The 19,073-nt window shown below is 48.3% G+C and overlaps 1 protein-coding gene and 1 pseudogene across 10 annotated transcripts in view; both read left to right on the plus strand.

Moving 5' to 3' along the window:
- LOC114686366 (H-2 class I histocompatibility antigen, L-D alpha chain-like) overlaps window positions 1-19,073 on the plus strand; it is a 293,638-nt gene that overhangs the window by 132,889 nt on the left and 141,676 nt on the right. For 2 of the 10 annotated variants that reach the window (XM_037199747.1, XM_037199746.1), the window contains exons 6-7: window positions 6,815-6,866; window positions 7,043-7,075. In XM_037199747.1, coding sequence (XP_037055642.1) covers window positions 6,815-6,866; window positions 7,043-7,075 — 85 coding nt within the window. Of the gene's footprint in view, window positions 1-3,965; window positions 4,078-4,279; window positions 4,550-4,767; window positions 5,044-6,348; window positions 6,625-6,749; window positions 6,867-7,042; window positions 7,076-7,224; window positions 7,273-7,410; window positions 7,725-19,073 lie in introns of those variants that run through there. The other 8 variants (XM_028861038.2, XM_037199753.1, XM_028861050.2 and 5 more) reach the window with 7 other exon arrangements.
- Window positions 10,575-11,044, plus strand: LOC114686368 (annotated as a pseudogene).

Below are 19,073 nucleotides of genomic sequence, written 5' to 3' on the forward strand. Positions count from 1 at the left end.
TAGGTCTGTAAAATGAAATCTTTTTGTATTTTTAACTTTATGCTGTTTTGAACATTTGCATTTCAGCACAGCCTATTTCAGTCTTCAGTCCCTGTCCTGTTCCAGAGCTGAAAGAATGTTGATAGAACAGCCCTGTGCCCTCAGCCCCTGGGACTCACACTCTAGGAGAGGGAGAGGGAGCCAGTGGAGTATTTTTCAAAATGTATTTTTTAAAATTTATTTTTATTGGATGTATTTGTCTTTTGATTATGAGTACATAGGTGCACCAGGCACTGGATCCCCTGGAACTGGAGTCACAGATGGTAGTGGAGCATCATGTGGTGGTATTGTGTTCCCCAAAATATTGTGCACCCTATCTTATCTGGGGTCAGAGAACAGAACAGCCACTAGAAATAGAGGCCAGAAAATGTTGGCAAACACGCATTGAATCCTAGCATTCCAGAGGCAGAGATCTGCCTGGATCTCTGTGAGTTCAAGGCCACACTGGAAACAGTCAGGCATAGTAACAAGACCTTTAATCCCAGGAAGTGATGACAGAAAGGTATATAAGGCATGAGGACCAGGAACTAGGCTGGTTAAGCTTTTAGGCTTTTGAGCAGCAGTTCGGCTGAGATTCATTTGGATGAGGTCTCAGAGGCTTCCAGTCTGAGGAAACAGGATCAGCTGAGGAATTGGAGAGGTGAGGAAGCTGTGGCTTGTTCTGCTTCTCTGATCTTCCAGCTTTAACCCAATACCTGGCTCCGGGTTTGATTTTATTAAGAACTTTTAAGATTCCTGTTACACTCTGCAACAGCAACAGGTGCTCTTAAACCCTGAGTCATCTCTTCAGCTCCCATTGGAGATTTCACAGAAGGACACCACACAGCCTGGCTCACAGCAAGATGGCAGACAAGATGGCTGACCACAGAGAGATACTGGACTAAAAGGAAGAGACAGTGTTAGTGCAGAGCTGAGAAGTGAGGGCTGCAGGTACTGATGGGGTGAGGACTGAAGGAGAAGGGCAGGAGGTGACAGAAGCAAAGGGGAGATCCTAACGCAGTGGGGTCCTCCTGTTTGAGGGTGTTTGTCCACAGATCACAATGGACACATCTGCAGAACACTGCAGGGCATCTCACATCTGCACTGAATGCTGTGGTGGTTTGAATGAGAATGGCCACCCAGGCTCAGAAGTTTGGATACTTCAGTTCCAGTTGATGGAACTGTTTGGAAAGAATCAGGAGGTGTGGCCTTTTGGAGGAGGTGTGTCACCGGGGCTGGGCATGGAGGTTTTAAGAGACCCCCACTATTCCAGTGACTCTGACAATTTCTTCTGGATTGAGATGTGACTCTCAGCTCTTCCTGCCACCACACCTTTCCTCTAACATCCTGGATTCAAACTCTGAAAACTGAGGCCCAAATTAAACTTTCTTTTATAAGTTGCCAGTTTCACAGTGTCTTCTTACAGCCCTAGAAAAGTAATTAAGCCAGGTGTGTGACACAAGCCTTTAATCCCAGGACTTGGGATGCACAGGCAGGTGGGTCTGTTGTGGAATATTATTTTTTAACTATATAAAGACGTGTTACATTTGTTTATGTTGTATTTGTTTAATTATGTAAAGATGTGCTGCTGTTTCTGTAGCAAGAGTTTCTGCAGAACTCTGCAGCTGGTTTGATTCTGGAGTGTTAGCATCAGCTTTGATCTGCCTTTTGTGACTACTGCCTTTTGTGTAGGGTACCTTAGGCTTGAGGTATGTAAATCTTACCATGATTTCCTAAAGGTTCAAAGCCTATGCAAAAGTTGGTTGTAGGAGGAAAACAGAGATGTCCTGGGACTGGGAATTGCTTTGCCATTTGTGTCTTTGGACAGCGTTAGATAAGAGGTTTTGGTATATGGAAATTGACTTGCTAAAGATGTAAATTGTATAGCCATAAAAATCCTTTTTGCAAAGCTACAGTCGGTCAGTTGGCCAGAGGCTGACTCCCCTGTGGCCACGAAGGCTAAAATTCATCCTAGAGTAACCATATTTTCCACGGACCCACATGAACTGAACACAGCACAACACATGTCTCACCTTGCCTTCCTAAGGCACTTGATTCGTCTAATAAAAAGCTGAACAGCCAATGGCTAGGCAGAGGAGGGATGGGTGGGGCTGGGGCGGAGAGAAAAGAGAAGAGGAAGAAAAGAAGGGGGAGAAGGACAGGATAGGTCAGCCAGACAACCACCCAGTTACCCAGCCAGCCACAGAGGAAGCAGAAAAGTAAGACAAACTAAAGGAAGGAAGTAATGGTAAAAAGCCCTGAGGAAAGACATAGATGAAGAGAAACAGGTCCACTTAACTTGGAAAAGCTGGCTAGAGGTAAGTTTAAGCTAAGGCCAGGCATTCATAACTAATAGTAAGTCTCTCTGTCATGATTTGGGAGCTGGTCAGTGGTCTGAAAGAAAGCCTGCTTCACGTCTCTGTGAGTTCAAGGCCAGCCTGGTCTTAAAAAAAAAAAGACAAGAAAACACCAGGAGAGACCCCCAGGCCAGACTCACTTAGTTCTCTCCTCAACCTTCCTCTTCCTCCTTCTGAAGAGAAGAAGGATTCCCTGGATCTTCTAGAAGAAAAGTCACTTCTGGGAATGCAATGGCAAATATGCGTGTTGAGGATGCAGTGGAGAGATGCTTCTCTTTAAAGCAGAGGCGCTGGCCTGCAAGCACCACACAGACTCCACAGAGACCAGGCTCCTGTGTTCACCTGCAGGGGCAGCTCCCAATGCCAAGCCTGATGCTCAGGAATCTCATCTGTAAATTGAGATTTTTTTTTTTCCTCTTCACTCAGGATCGTGTCTTCACAGCCTGGTGCTTACACTCAGACTCCAAGTGTTTTTCCCCAGATGATCCTCTGTGGCTCCAGGTGGTTGTGTTTTACACGGATCTTCAGTCCATAGTCCTGAGATGTCTGTGTGGACCTGGTCTTTGTCTCAGCACAGTAGACCCCCTTCTCACTGGGAAGAGACCCCCGTGGAGACCAACCACAGCAGGGTACTGATCCCTGTCTACAAGCCATGGTTCCCTGTGTCTACACACTTCCAGGGTACAGTTGCATTAGTGAATAAATCACAGTGAGAAAGGAACTGTAACTAATAACGAAGCAGAATAATGACGATGGTGTGGTAGAAGTTACATAACCTGTGACCTCTCATTCTCTCTGTGACCTTCCTCACACTTTATGAGCTGATGAGATGAAGGAGATGAATGTCACAGGCCTGTGGAGCCCTGGGTCTCATAACAGCTGGCTCCTGAGTTCCTCAGGCCTGTGCAGTGTGGACACTGGGCAGAGGTAATTCTCATGGCAGAGGTACTCACTGGGGACTTGAGGTTTCATCCCTGTTCTGTAGTGTGGAAAATAAATAAATTTATAAATTTTTTGTTTCTGTGGATGCTTACTTGATGTCTTCAAATCCCAGCCACACATAACTGAAGTAGAAAGTGAAAGCAGAGGTGAGTGGGATTCCAGCACGGAGAGTCACATATAACACACAGTTTGTCAAAAGTCCTTGACCAGAGCTGTTTAAACTCCAGTCACCTCCCGATGCAGGTGTCCAAGGCAACCCCACACCCTCACCGGGACTCCGACAGCACCTGTTTCCGTGAACATTCATTTCAAGTGCTGTGTGTATTTCATCTGGAAACTTCGTGCTCTTAGGTTTCATCCTGACTAACCTGAGGAGACAGTTGTCCTTATGCGGCTCAAAGACACCATGACAAACAGCGCTCCATCCCGCAGCACAGGGTTCAGCAAAGTCTCAGTCCCCAGACGGTGAGGTCTGGGGTGGGAGCCCAGGGCTGGGGATCCCCAGGTGCCCAGTTTCACTTCTCCAGCTCCTGACCTGTGTCGGGTCCTTCTGCCCGGACACTGATGACAATTGTCCTGTTCGCACCCCCATTGGGTGCCGAGATCCCGGAGAACCAATCAGCGTCGCCGCGGTCTCGGGTTATAAAGTCCACGCAGCCCGCGGAACTCAGACGCCCCAGATCCGAGATGGGGACGATGGCTCCGCGCGCGCTGCTCCTGCTGCTGGCGGCCGCCCTGGCCCCGACCCGGACCCGCGCGGGTGAGTGCGGGGTCGGGAGGGAAACGACTCTGCGGGGAGGGCGGGGGCGGCCCCGGGGAAGCCGCGTCCCCGCGTCGCCCAGCCAGACCCTCCCGCCCTTCTCCACCGCGTCCCGAGCCCCGCGCCCTGCTCCCCTCCCGGCCCGCGCACCCGCCCCGGGTCCCGGGAGGAGGGTCGGGGTCTCACCGCGCGCCGCCCCCAGGCTCGCACTCCCTGCGGTATTTCTACACCATCGTGTCCCGGCCCGGCCTCGGGGAGCCCCGGTACATGGAAGTCGGCTATGTGGACGACACGCAGTTCGTGCGCTTCGACAGCGACGCGGAGACTCCGAGGATGGAGCCGCGGGCGCCGTGGGTGGAGCGGGAGGGGCCGGAGTATTGGGAGAGGAACACACGGAACGCCAAGAACGACGAGCAGACTTTCCGAGGGAACCTGAGGATCCTGCTGGGCTACTACAACCAGAGCGAGGGCGGTGAGTGACGCGGGTCGGAGGTCACGACCCCTCCACGTCCCTACGTCCGGGCCAGGGTCGCCCCGAGTCCCGGGTCCGAGGTTCGGGAGGAGAGTGGGGGACCGGGACCCGGTTTCCCTTTCGGTTCAGGGGAGTCCGCGGGTGGGCGGGGCCGAGGGGCGGGGCTCGTGGGCGGGGCTGACCGCGGGTGGGCGGGGCTGACCGCGGGGTCCCCGCAGGCTCTCACACCATCCAGGTCATGTATGGCTGTGACGTGGGGTCGGACGGGCGCCTCCTCCGCGGGTACAATCAGCATGCCTACGATGGCCGCGATTACATCGCCCTGAACGACGACCTGACGACGTGGACGGCGGCGGACATGGCGGCGCAGATCACCCGGCGCAAGTGGGAGCAGGGTGGTGATGCAGAGAGACACAGGGCCTACCTGGAGGGCGAGTGCGTGGAGTGGCTGCGCAGATACCTGGAGAACGGGAAGGACGCGCTGCAGCGCACAGGTGCAGGGCCGCGGGCAGCTCCTCCCTCTGCCCTCGGGCTGGGCTCAGTCCTGGGGAAGAAGAAACCCCTCAGCTGGGGTCATGCCCCTGTCTCAGGGCAGACAGTGTCCCTGGGTCTCCTGATCCAGCATGGCAGGGACCTCACTGATCCCCAGGCTCAGCCTTCTCCCTGGACAGCTGCAAATCTGTCTCAGAGGAGGGAGAGGAGATCCCGACCTAACCACAGTGGCTCCTGCAGTCTGCAGCCGCTGTCAGCCATGGCCTCTCCAGGCCGGGGTCTCTGCCCACACCAGGGTCTGTGGAAACTGAGTCCTGTCATCTGAGTGTGTCAGCCTTACACGCCAGGACCGGAAGTCTCCTTTACCTGATGGGAGACATGGCCGCCCCTACCCTAGGCTGGTTCCACAGTTTCTAGAACTTTCCAAAGATACTTTCCCCCAGATTCCTGTGGGTGAGGTTTACATCCCTCCCACACCCCAACTCTGTCTATTCCTAGAATGGTCACGTGAGCATTTATGGGGTGCCCTGGTGAATACTAAATTGTGGGGGGCTTTTTCTTTTCTTCCTTCCTTTTTTTTTTTAAGTTGTCATTTTGCTTTTAGTCAGGTTTTTTTTTCCCCCTCACTGGGGTGATACTGTTTCTCTCTCCCCTCATGTTATCATCTGTTTCAGTCTCCACAGGAGCCGGGGTGGGGGTGGGGCGGACACAACTCTGCTAATCTGAATAATTAGACAAAGTCAGTGTTTCCTTTACACTAGAAAGGTTCCTGTGAGCTTAGACTGTTTTCTGCCATATGAACATCCAGAGCCCTCCTGCTCTCCCTCAGTCCCAACAAGTCACAGTGTTGTCCCAGTGGATTAGGAATTGAACTTCCTCAGAGACAGGGTCTTCTGCAGCTCCAGGACAGGAGTGACAGGGACGATCCACACACCCCTGTGAGCACCGCTGTGTCCCAGGGAGTGCTGCCCTGGGCTCCATAGCACACTTCCAGGGGTCCTGGTGACAATACCTTGTGTCTTGTCCCCCAGAGGCAGGACTTGGGGAGTCACTTTCTCTGGCTGAGTGTCAGAGGTTCACCACATTTCTGCTGCATTTGGTGATGGCTGTTCACTTGGACAGACAGTTATGCTGGTCAGTGTAAATGTGCAGTTCTGTGATGAGGGGACCAGCTCTCCCTGAGGTCACTAGTGTGATGACAGAATTGTCCAAACAGACACAGTTTAGTGTCAGCATTGGTTTAACTTTGTCTTTGCAGATTTCAGTTTGTCTTGTACATTGAGGGATTTATTAATTTGTCCTCACAGATCCCCCAAAGGCTCATGTGACCCATCACCCCATACTGAAAGGAGATGTCACCCTGAGGTGCTGGGCCCTGGATTTCTACCCTGCTGAGATCTCCATGACCTGGCAGAGGGATGGAGAGGAACAGACTCAGGACATGGAGCTGGTGGAGACCAGACCGTCTGGGGATGGAACCTTCCAGAAGTGGGCAGCTGTAGTGGTGCCTTCTGGGGAGGAGCAGAGATACACATGCCATGTGCACCATGAGGGTCTTCCTGAGCCCCTCACCCTGAGATGGGGTAAGGAGGGTGTGGGTGCAGAGCTGGGGTCAGGGGAAGCTGGAACCTTCTATAGACCCTGATCAGGGTCAGGGCTGAGAGCTGGGGTCATGACCCTCACCTTCCCTTCCGTCCTTCCCTTCCAGAGCCTCCTCAGTCCACTGTCCCCATCATGGCCACCATTGCTGTTCTGGTTCTCCTTGGAGCTGTGGCCATCATTGGAGCTGTGGTGGCTGTTGTGAAGATGAGGAGGAGAAACACAGGTAGGAAAGGGCAGGTCTGGTTCTCTCTCAGCCCCTTTTAGAAGTGTGCTCTGCCTCATTAATGGGAAACATCCATACCCCTCATTGTTCCTGTCTCTGACCTGGGTCTGCTGTTAGTTCTGGAAACTTCCTAGGGTTGGGTCTTCCCTGGTCTCTCACAGCTTTTCTCCTCACAGGTGGAAAAGGAGGGAACTATACTCCAGCTTCAGGTAAGTGTGGGGAGCAGGATTGTCCCTGAGGCCCTTGGGGTGAAGCTAGAGTATTTGGGCAGATCTGCCAACCCATAATACCTCCTCCAGTGAAATCTTCTAGAGGCCATGTTTTCACCTTCCTGTGACTATATATAATTTTACCCTAGGCAGGAACAGTGCCCAGAGCTCTGATGTGTCTCTCCCAGACTGTGAAGGTGACACTCTGGGGACTGATTTGGGGAGGGGCAAAGTGGACATGATTGGGTTCAGGGACTCCCAGAATCACCTCTGAGTGAGTGGTGGGTTGTTGGGATGTTGTCTTCACAGTGATTGTTCATGGCTCTTGTTTGTAGCGTGAAGACAGCTGCCCAGCCTGACAGAGTGACAGAGATGTGCTCAGGTCTCTCCTGTGACGTCCTGAGCCCCTCAGTTCACTCTCAGCAACAGTGTCTGATGTTCCCTGTGACCCTGTGGGCTCAATGTGATGAACTGGGGAGCCCAGCCCCCCCTGCACACCAGGACCCTGTCCCTGCACTGCCTGTGTTCCCTTCCACAGCCAACCTTCCTGGTCCAGCAGACAGGAGGGGACATCTCCATCCTGTCACCTCCATGCTGCCCTGAGCTGCAGCCCCTGACTCCCCACTGAAAATAAGAATCTGAATGTGAACTTGGTTGTTCACGTCCTTGATCTGACAGGTGGATTGGAGGGTAATTTAAAGGATTGAAATACTTAGAGCTTGTGGAGGAAATAAATGGCAGCATGGAGAACCTTCCAGAATCTGTGTTCGTTGTGCTGTGTGTATCTGGTGGACAAGATGACGCTGTGGGAGCTGAGTGTGAACAGGACTGTGCCCAGGTGGAGCTCAGTCCATTGTTGGCTGTGACATGGTCACTCCTCAGCTCTGTCACCTCCTGGCTGTTCTCTTCATCACTTGAACCACATGCTGAGAGTCTGTGATCACAGGGACACTGGGATGACAGAGCCTTGTCCTGTCCCCAAGATTGTGAGCAGCCAGGGCTGCTATGACAGGTCAGCCTGGGCTCTGACCTGACCATGGCTCTTCACCCCATCTTCTCTGTTTATTTCTTGTCTTTTTAGTTTGTATGGAGGACTAGGCCTGTTCTTCTTCCTGTGAGTGGTCCCTGCTGCCATGGACTGGCCCACCAGGGGTACCACACCGTAGGAGAACCAGGGCTTGGGTAGTCAGGAAGGCAAGGATTCAGGGAATAACAGACAGACAACACACTCAGAAGTGGTTTGAATATTCTGCAATTTTACTTCTGCAAATCAGTAGTTTATATACAGAAAAGAAAACTATCCAGTCATACAAGGAACAACAAAAGCTTGGCAATAATTCATTACATCATCTTTAAAAAAACAGCAAGCACACAATTATTAATCGGCGCTAGACATATCACTTCACCCACAAGAACTTTATGACCCAAAGAGCAGTCTGTGTTTTTTTAACTTAGTACGGTCCCTAGACTTGTGTAGGCTTCTTTTTTTTTTTTTTTTTTTTTTTTTTTTGTTTTTTTTTGGTTTTTCGAGACAGGGTTTCCCTGTGTAGCTTTGCGCCTTTCCTGGAACTCACTTGGTAGCCCAGGCTGGCCTCGAACTCACAGAGATCCTCCTGGCTCTGCCTCCCTTGTGCTGGGATTAAAGGCGTGCGCCACCACTGCCCGGATTGTGTAGGCTTCTTGCAGCTGTGTCCTTCATCTTTATCTCAGCTGCTCGATAGTTTATTATTCATTTTTACTTTTCTGGTTCTCATGACCCACTTAGCCAATTTGAATGCTGCAGATCCTCCCTAAGTCTTTCTTTAGTTCTTTTATCACATTTCTCTTTTAATATAAAACCTTTTAACCTGCTGAAATACGGACTCTTATACTTTTATGCCTGTAAGGGGAAGGGGTTCTGCTGTAGTCCTTAAGTTTCCCATATTGAACTTCCTCAATGGAGGGGCCCACCATCTGCCTCCTATGAGATAACGTTTTCTGCCATAAATCACTTTAGTTGGGATTCCTAAAGGATTCCCAGTGGGTGAGTGTTCTTTCCCTAGAAGTGCCTGAACTATTATACTTTCTATTATCTAGCGGCTTGGTGTCTTTAAGGAATAGCTCATTCTGCTATAGCTAAATAAGGTCCATGTCCAGCTTCCCCTTTCCTCCATAGTTCACAACCCAAGCATTCATTAATTTTGGCTGTGTAGCTTTGCACCTTTTTCCTGGGACTCACTTGGTAGCCAAGGCTAGACTTGAACTCACAGAGATCCACCTGGCTCTGCCTCCCTTGTGCTGGGATTAAAGGCGTGCGCCACCACTGCCTGGTGAGCTGTAGTTTTTTTAAGATCATTTTTTTTAGTGTGGCATGCTGGTACATGCCTTTATTCCTAGCATTTTGAAGGCAGAGCCAGGTGGATTTCTGTCAGTCCAAGTCCAGATTGGTCTTCATAGTGACACCTGTCTCAAAAAATACTATAAAATTCTGTGTATGTTACTTACTTTTCTGTTGCTGTGATAAAGCAACATTTTGAAGGGTTTGCTTGAGCTAGAGTTCCAATGCGTAAGAGTGCATCATGGCAGGCAAGCAGTGCTCAGAGCCTCAGGCGTGGTGCAGGGAGCAGGAAGCTGAGCGCTCACATCCTCAGTGGCAAACAGGAAGCAGAGAGAGCAACATGGAGGCAGATGAGACTTTTTACTCTCACAGCCTTCCCCGAGAAATGTAGCAGGAATCTTAAAAGGTCTGATTGATAAAAACAAACCAAGGGCCTGGTATTGGGGTGAATGCTGGAAGATCAGAGAAGCAGAACAAGCCACACCTCACCTCACCTCACCAATTCCTCAGCTGATCCTGATTCCTCAGACAGGAATCCTCTGAGTCTTCATCCAAAATTAATCTCAGCTCTAGTTCCTGGTCCTCACGCCTTATAAACCTTTCTGCCATCACTTCCTGGGGTTAAAGGCTCTTGTTACCACGCGGGGCTGTTTCCAGTGTGGCTTTGAACTCACAGAGATCCAGACAGATTTCTGCCTCTAGAATGCTAGGATTAGAGGTGTGTGTGCCACCATGTTCTGGCCTCTATGTCTAGTGGCTGTTCTGTTCTCTGAACCCAGAAAAGTTTATTAGGGTGCACAGTATTTTGGGGAACACAATATCACCACACAGAAACATACTTCCTGCAGCACGGCCTTGCCTCTTAAACCTCCATGTCCACAAATAACACCACCAACTAGAGAACAGAGTTCAACTACCCAGCACTATGGGGACATTTCTCACTGAATCCACTACAGTGGATGTGCAGCATCCATGTGGGTGTGGTCAGGTGAGTGCAGGGGTCCTGGAGGTCAGAAGAGGGTGTTAGAGCTCCTGGGTGTGGGTGCTGAACTTGGTTCTGGGCATGAGCAGAAGGTGTTCTTTGCATCTCCGCCATCCACCCTGTCCTGAGGACACCGTTTAAATGGGTGTTCTGTATGGTGTCATTCAGAGGGACCGACCCCGCGCACCGCCGCATCCCCGCGTTCAGCGCCGACGTCCCCCACCGCCGCCGCCATGCCCAAAAGAAAGGCTGAAGGGGATACTAAAGGAGATAAAGCCAAGGTGAAGGACGAGCCACAGAGAAGATCTGCAAGGTTGTCTGCTAAACCTGCTCCTCCAAAGCCAGAGCCCAAGCCTAAAAAGCCCCTGCAAAGAAGGGAGAGAAGATCCCCAAAGGGAAGAAGGGGAAGCCTGATGCTGGGAAGGATGCGAATAATCCTGCAGAGAACGGAGACCCCAAAACAGACTAGGCACAAAAAGCTGAAGGTGCTGGAGATGCCAAGTGAAATGTGTGCATTTTTGATAACTGTGTACTTCTGGTGACTGTACAGTTTGAAATACTATTTTTTTATGAAGTTTTATAAAAATGCAGAATTTTGTTTTACTTTTTTTTTTTTTAAGCTATGTTGTTAGCACACAGAACACTTCATTGTTTTGGGGGGGAAGGAACATGTGACATGTGTCACTAACAAAATGTCTCCCAAGCTGGATTGATAATGGTTGATGTTGGAAAACATCTTTCCCTGATGATTTTGAAAGACTCCTTTTGGCTCTCAGGGGAGACGTCCTGGTGTTGACATATGTGACCACCATGGCCTAGTGTGGGAAACTAAATTCATTTCTGTGTCTTCCTCCCCTGGACCATCAACATAGACTTAACTCCCTTCAAACCAGAGACCTGTTGGAACCTGACCCCCAAAATTGGTTTTGCCAGTCTATCAGGCAATCTGGACTTTGCAGTGGTATCATTGTGTCCTCAAAAGAGCAGCGGTTCCTTTTATAAAAGATTGTGGATCTTCAGATTGATAATTCTGCCATGTTAGTTTGGTTTCCTGAAAGTCAGGGTCGGCTTGTGAAAAGTTGTTAAACAACATCCTCAGTGTGAACTGTCAGCCCTCACTCTAAGCTCTCCCCCTTTTCAAAGCATCGAATGAAGATTCATGAAAAACCATGATTGTTTATGGAAAGTATCTTTAATAAAGCTGGATACAGTTTGGCTTGGAAAAAAAAAAGAATCACAAATGGCTGAAAGACATGTAAAGAAATGCTCAACATCCTTAATCATCAGAGAAATGCAAATCAAAACGACTCTGAGATATCACCTTACACCTGTCAGAATGGCTACGATCAAAAACACCAATGACAACCAATGTTGGAGAGGATGTGGAGCAAAGGGAACACTCCTCCACTGTTGGTGGGAATGCAAGCTTGTACAACCACTGTGGAAATCAGTATGGTGGTTTCTCAGAAAATTAGGAATCGAACTACCTCAAGACCCAGCCATCCCACTCTTGGGCATATACCCAAGGAATGCTGATTCATACCATAAAGATACATGCTCAACTATGTTCATAGCAGCACTATTTGTAATAGCCAGAACCTGGAAACAACCTAGATGCCCAACAACGGAAGAATGGATGAAAAAAAATGTGGTATTTATACACAATGGAGTACTACTCAGCAGAGAAAAATAATGAAAGCATGAAATCTGCAGGCAAATGGATGGAACTAGAAAAAATCATCCTGAGTGAGGTAACACAAACCCAGAAAGACAATCATGGTATGTACTCACTCATAAGTGGATTCTAGATATAAAATAAAGAACAATCAGACCACAATCCATAGAACCATAGAGGCTATATATATAGCATGGAGGTCCCTAGGACGACTGTGGCTTATAATAAATTTCAGTTTTACTCAATTACTGAGCAAGCCTCAATGAAACATCTCACTATTAAGATAAGAATACATACTCGGGCTGGAGAGATGGCTCAGTGGTTAAGAGCACCGGCTGCTCTTCCAGGGGTCCTGAGTTCAATTCCCAGCAACCACGTGGTGGCTCAAAACCATCTGTAATGAGATCTGGTGCCCTCTTCTGGCATGAAGGGATACATGCAGACAGAGCACTGTATACATAATAAATAAAAATGTTTAAAAAAAAAAAAGAATACATAATACTCTATCAAGCTGATAATAGAAAAATTAATTAATTAGTTAATTTTAAACAATAAAAAATAAATAAAAATAAAAAAATTTTGAAATATTGAACAAACAAAACAAACAAACAAACATTTTACTAAAGTTAAAAAAAGGGAGAACTAGGGACTCATCATTCCTCTCCACATTCTATTCTTTCCCTTGTTTTATATATTTTAAATTTTTTTATCCGTGGATTCTGCTGGAGTTTATCAGTGGATTCTGCTGGAGGATTCAATGCAGATAAGTACTGGAGGGCTCCTGTTGCAAATCACCCTCTGGAGCGATGGAAGGATCTTTCTACTAGCACGTGGAGGAGACCCGATCTAGTGTTGTTGTGGCCCTGGAGTTTGGTTTATGTCTTTCCTCAGGACAATTAGGTTCCTCTTTAGATTCCTGAGCACTGACTGTGCCCTGTGGCTGCTGCTGACTCCCAACATGACAGAGACCTAATGGGTCTTCATGAAAAAAGTGTACCCTTCTGATGTCAATGGAGATTGAGAGCCCAATATGGCCAGCTTTGGCAAGCATCAAGGTAAACCTAGGAACTGTAGCCATGAGATTGGATTCTCCAAAAGAGCTGCCAGCTAAAGTCATGCTGGGATCAAGAAAAACAGGTGTTGGCAGTTCCTGTTACTGGAGTTGTATCCATGCCAGTGGATGTCCACACAATCCAGAAGAGGTTGCTGCTGCCGCTGTTGCTGTTATAGCAATGGCAGCCACCACTGCTACTGTTTCTGGGATTACCATTTCATAATTGCTTACTACAGCTAGCACAATGGAGACCCTGAAAACAAAAGTAGCTACCACAGTTAGTTAATCTTTCATTCTATTGCGCATGATAAATTTAATTCAGTAGTTATATACATCTCGATTGGCTTTGAAAATTATAAATTTATAAACTCAAGTTCCAGTTGCTTTTGGGATACTATCTTACAAGGATTCCAACGTACAGCATGGCTCATTAAGGAAGGGAATGGCTCAGTTGCCTTTAGCCTACTGGCTATGGGTGAGATAGGACCTCTGTTGGTCTTTTATGTATTGAACACACAGATTGCAAGCCCAGTGCCACTTTGAGATCTTTGGCAGCAATTCACTATGCAGCTCACACATGATTGAGCTGGTATGATAATGAGTATTCAGAGATGGGTAATGCCTGGGGGCACTCACCAACCTAAGACAGAGAACCTGTGTGGCTTGGGCAGGTGTCTCCATGACAGGTAAGGTGACCTGCTGATGTCCCACACAACGCAAGTCAGAAGCTCATTTTTTAATAAAAGGGGGACCTGTAGGGCCCTGGCCCCCGTTTTGGGTAATCATTGCCTTGCTTGCAGACCTTGACCTTGATATCCTCCCTATGCTAATTCCCTGCCAGGTTGCACCCTCCTGAATGCTTAAGGGAAGTTCCTTGTCTGTGTATCCTTAATAATGGGTGTTAACAGCTTAGATGCAAGATTGTAAAACATCAGTAGCAAACTTCTGCCCTCCAGGATCCTCCCATTGTGCTGTAAGCCTGTATTTAAGACCTCCTACCCCCTTCAAGAAATGACATTTGACATTGAAAATGAAATATATATATATATATATATATATATATATATATATATATATATATATTTGAATGAATACTGCGAATGTAATCTATGAATACTACAAATGTGGCTAATATCATGAGTGTAATTAATGAATATCATGAGTGTAATTTAAAAAATAAATTAAAAAATAAAAATAAAAAAAAAAACAAAAACAATGTCCACACACAGGAGGGAAAGGCTCACTCCCTGAGGATGGCTAGTCAGACTGAGGTGGTAGTAGTCACTGGTAACTGGCCTGCACTCCTTTGAGCAACCCTAATTAAACACATTGGACCACCAAAAGCAAAACAAGAGACACCATGACCATGGCAACACTTATAAAGGGAAACATTTTATTGGGGTGGTTCTCTTACAGTTCAGAGGTTCAGTCCATTATTGTCATGATGAGAAGTGTGGTGGCGTATGGCAGATGTGATACTGGAGAAGTAGCAGAGAGCATCTTGCAGGCAACAGGAAGTTGACTGAGACACTGGGTGGTATTCTGAGCACAGGAAACCTCAAAGCCTGCCCCACAGTGACACACTTCCTCCAACAAGGCCACACACACTCCAACAAAGCCACACCTCCTAACAGTGCCACTCCCTATGAGATTATGGGGCCAATCACATTCAAACTACCACAGCATAGAAGCAATATTTTTTAAAAAGAAGAATTGCATTTCTGCAAAGCTGCTGGCGATGGTCAGTAGTTATTAAGTGTGCTGGCTGCTCTTCCACAGTTCCCAGCACCCACATGGAGGCTCACAACCACCTGTAACTCCAGTTCCAAGGGATCCAATGCCCTCTTCAGGCCCCAGGTACACATCCATACATGCATGCAAGCAAAAACAATTCACATAAAATAAAAATAAATCTTTTTTTAAAAAATCCGATCCTGGTGTGGTGGTGCATGCCTTTAATCCCAGCAGTCAGCACTGGAGAGTCAGTTGGATCTGTGAGTTGAGACCAGCCTGGTTTACATAACTAAGTTCCAGGCCAGCCAGGGCCACGTGGTAAGATACTGTGTCAGAAGAACAAGTCTAAGGGTAGAGCTCTAGTTGTCAGGGTATGAGGCAAGAGCTCAGCGGCTCAGCAGTCATCGCCCTAAATACTGCATCCCTAACAAGTGCTATTGATGCATCTGCGGCTTGTCCTGAGACCACACTGTGAGGACCGCTGGTTCCTCAAGTCAGGAGACAGGGAGAGGGCTGCTAGGTGGAATATACTCCAAAGCAGGCCACTTCCGGTCCGTCCTAGAGAGCTCCTAGCAACGACAGACACTCGGGGAGGAAGCAGGCTTGAGGTCAGAGTTCAACAAGAGGGAGGCGCTTTACACACAGCACAGTGCGCAGGCGCTGTACCTGGGTAGGGGCCTTCGGTTTGGCCTTGTCCTGTCGCTCTGTTGTCAGGGCAATGATGTAACCAGAGGGGCTCTGGGACTCCTCTCACGCTCAAATATAACGACATAGTCTGAAGGGTAGGAGTACATTGCAGGGTTAACAGAACGGACCACAGTGATGCTGAAAATTTGGCATTGGCTTCAAACATCTCCGGGTGTACCTAAGTACAATCAGCATTTTCTACCTATGGTGTGATGGCGCCTGGGGACACTAGAGGGCGCGCTGAGCTCGCGGAAACCGCAATCCTCTGAGTCCTCCAGTGAGACTCTCCTAAAGGTTGGTAGGATTGAATTTATTTATTTATTATGACAATTATCTTATGCTTTATTTAATTTATTCTGTTACTTTTTGGTTATGGATGTTTTGCCTTCCTGTATGTGTCTGGAGCCCCTGGGAAGTCAGAAGAGAGAATGGGACTCCCTAGAACTGGAGTGAACAGGCTTGTGGGTGCTGAGACTCAAACCCGAGTCCTCTGGGAGAGCAGCGAGTGCTATTCACCACTGTGCCATCTCTCCAGCCCGTGTGTTTTCTTTTATTTTGCAGGATAATTGTAAGGATTCGGTCCTTAATTACATCATCAGCCTTCGACGGCGTCCCAGCCTAAAAAGCAGGTGGGCCCTCTGTGTGCCCCTTCTTCTCTCTCCCTCTCTCTCTCTCTCTCCCTCTCTCTCCCCCTCTCTCCCAATAAAGCTCTTAAAAGGTAACCATGACTGTGATTCTTCCAATCAGCACTCTCCGCCACCGGCATGGCCAGCCAGGAGGAGCAGCGCCACAGTGTAACCAACAATCATGGGTTCTGAAAAAGGATCTCACCTGTAGCCCAGGCTAGCCTGGTTCACTATGTGATTCAAGGTTAGTCTCAAATCCAAAGTGATCATCCTGCCTCAGCTTCCCAAATGCTGAGATTATTAGTGAGTCTCCACATTCAACTTTATTTTGCCTTTTAACCCATATTTAAAGAGATGATGCAATTAGGGGGGGAAACTATCAAAATGTAGGGGTCATCTTCACCTGAGGAATGCTAATGGTCACAGACAGCTTCACTCATTCTGGTTTTTGTTTGTTTTGTATTTCAAGGCAGGGTTTCTCTGTGTATCCCTGGCTGTCCTGGAACTCACTCTGTAGACCAGGCTGGCCTTGAACTCACAGAGATCTTCCTGCCTCTGCCTCCGGAGTGCTGGGATTAAAGGTGTGTGCCACCACCTCCGGGCAACAAAATTTTTTAATTGTGTATGTGTGTATCATGTAGTCCAGGCTGGCCCCTAAGTTCTAGCCTCCTGCCTCAACCTCAGCCCCCAAGTGCTAGGATATAGACATATGCCCAGCACAGTGCTCAGCTCTTTTTATATTTTTAACTTTGATGGAAGAAGCAAAAGCATTGTTTTCAGCATTTGTGTGTGTGTGTGTGTGTGTGTGTGTGTGTGTGTGTGTGTGTGTTTTGTTTTGTGTTTGTGTGTCTTGGTGCTGGGGATTGGTCCCAAGGCTGGCCTGTCAAGAGCCACATCCCAGTTTAAATTTTTTGTTTTCATTTTTTGTTCTGTTTGGTTTGTCTTTTTTAGCTTTAAAAAAAAATGGACAACTCAAAAAGGTAAAACATTGCCTGGCAGTGGTGGCACACGCCTTTAATCCCAGCACTTGAGAGGCAGAGGCAGGCAGATCTTTGTGAGTTCGAGGCCAGCTTGTTCTACAGAGCAAGATCCAGGAAACAGGCAAAGCTACACAAGAAACCCTGTCTCGGAAAACCAAAAAAAAGGGTAAAAAGTTAGCTGTGGTCAGGATGTGATGTATGAGAGAAGAATAAATAATAATAAAAAGATAAAATATCACACACATACACTTGAAAGCAAACTGACTGTGTCCTAGGCTGGTCAAATATTCATAGTCCTCCTGTCTCCCCTTCTAGAGTGTTTGGATTTCAGACATGGGCTGCCACACTCTCCTGCAATTCTGTTCTTTCTTCACTGAGGAACTGCCTCCCAGTAACATGTGATCAGCAAATACACAGAAACTGAGCAAAGCAAATAAAGCCAGTGTGGAGCAGCCACCGAGGCAGGGGACAATGAAGACTTCCTGCTGCTGAGCCTGAGTGACCTTGAGGAGAATGACTTCCCAGAGGAATGTGGCCTGAAGCCAGAACCAGAACAAAGTAGACAGAGGAGAGAGGAAGAAAGGCACCCTTAGGTGACAAGGAGGTGGACGCTGGCCTGGGTTCTGGGCGTTCTTCTTCATCTCTGGTGCCTAGACAAGGGAATCCTGTTGGCTCAGCTCCTTCAGCCTTGAGAGACCTGAAAGGGGTCTTACAAACCGCCAATCAAACTCCGCCAGCACTCTTAAATCCTGAAAAACTGACGTCTTCAGCCCAGTTTCTGACTTATACGATCCTGTGAAATGCCAAAGGGCTTGCCCTCACCTCAAGTTTTGGGGCACTTTTTCTGACACTGTGTAATTTTAAAAAACATTCAGTAGGTTTTCAGGGCTGACACTAGGCTGAGCAAGGCTTCCTTCTCCCTCCTTGCAGGGCCTTAGAGGCAGCCAAGAAGAAAAGATGGTGGAGAAAGACGAGCCAAGCTGCCCCAGAGCAGCGGCTGTGGACCAGGCCGCTCACCCACCCCACACAGGCACCCTCAAGGACTGTGGCTGGAGGGACCAGGAGGAGTTTCTCTGAAGGCACTGGTGTGGATACACAGACCTGGAGGAAGGGGGTTAATGGCAACCCCAAGGATAAGGAGTGGGGGGCTGTGATGGGGCCAGCGAACCCACCAAGGGACCCTAAAGTTGGTAAGGTGCAATGCTTGGTGATGGGAGACCATCACTGGGCCAGACCCTGCATCACCAAAGCTAAGAAAGGAACAAAATAGAGGCGTGAAGCCCAGGTACTGAGGAGACCCCACTGCAGCTGGTACCTGCTCAGCCCCTCCTTCCTCTGGGCCAAGACACAAGCCCGGTGTGTTGGGTCTCTTGACTGTTGGTCATGCCTAGCCTCTTCCATCTCTCCCTACCCCATGCCCAAGTGCACAAAGTGAGGACACACAAAGGATTCTGGGAATAACACACACACACACACACACACACACACACACACACACACACACACACACACACACACACAGGGTTTCCCTGTGTATTCCTGACTGTCCTGAAGATCACTCTGTAGACCAGGCTGGCCTTGATCTCAGAGATTCACCTGCCTCTGCCTCCTGAGTGCCAGGATTATACTAAGCTTGGAGGATTCTGGGAACCTGACTCTCCCAAAGGGACTTGATTTCCAACATCCTCTTTTGTTCTTCACTGCCATGATGTAATTGCTAAAAAGGAAAATAATTTTTTCAGTAATTTTTATTTTTCAGTGGGATTATTTTCTTTACCTATTTATTTATGGCACAGGGGATTGAACCCCAATACCTTACACACTCCAGGCACACTCCACTTTGTTCTCAGAATACATTAAAAGCCCTAGAGGGAGGGAGGGGCTGGAGAGATGGCTCCCGAGGTTGACACACCTGCTGCTCTTACAGTAGACCTGAGTTCAGT

Source organism: Peromyscus leucopus, chromosome 16_21 (assembly GCF_004664715.2).
Source record: "Peromyscus leucopus breed LL Stock chromosome 16_21, UCI_PerLeu_2.1, whole genome shotgun sequence".
NCBI lineage: Eukaryota > Metazoa > Chordata > Mammalia > Rodentia > Cricetidae > Peromyscus > Peromyscus leucopus.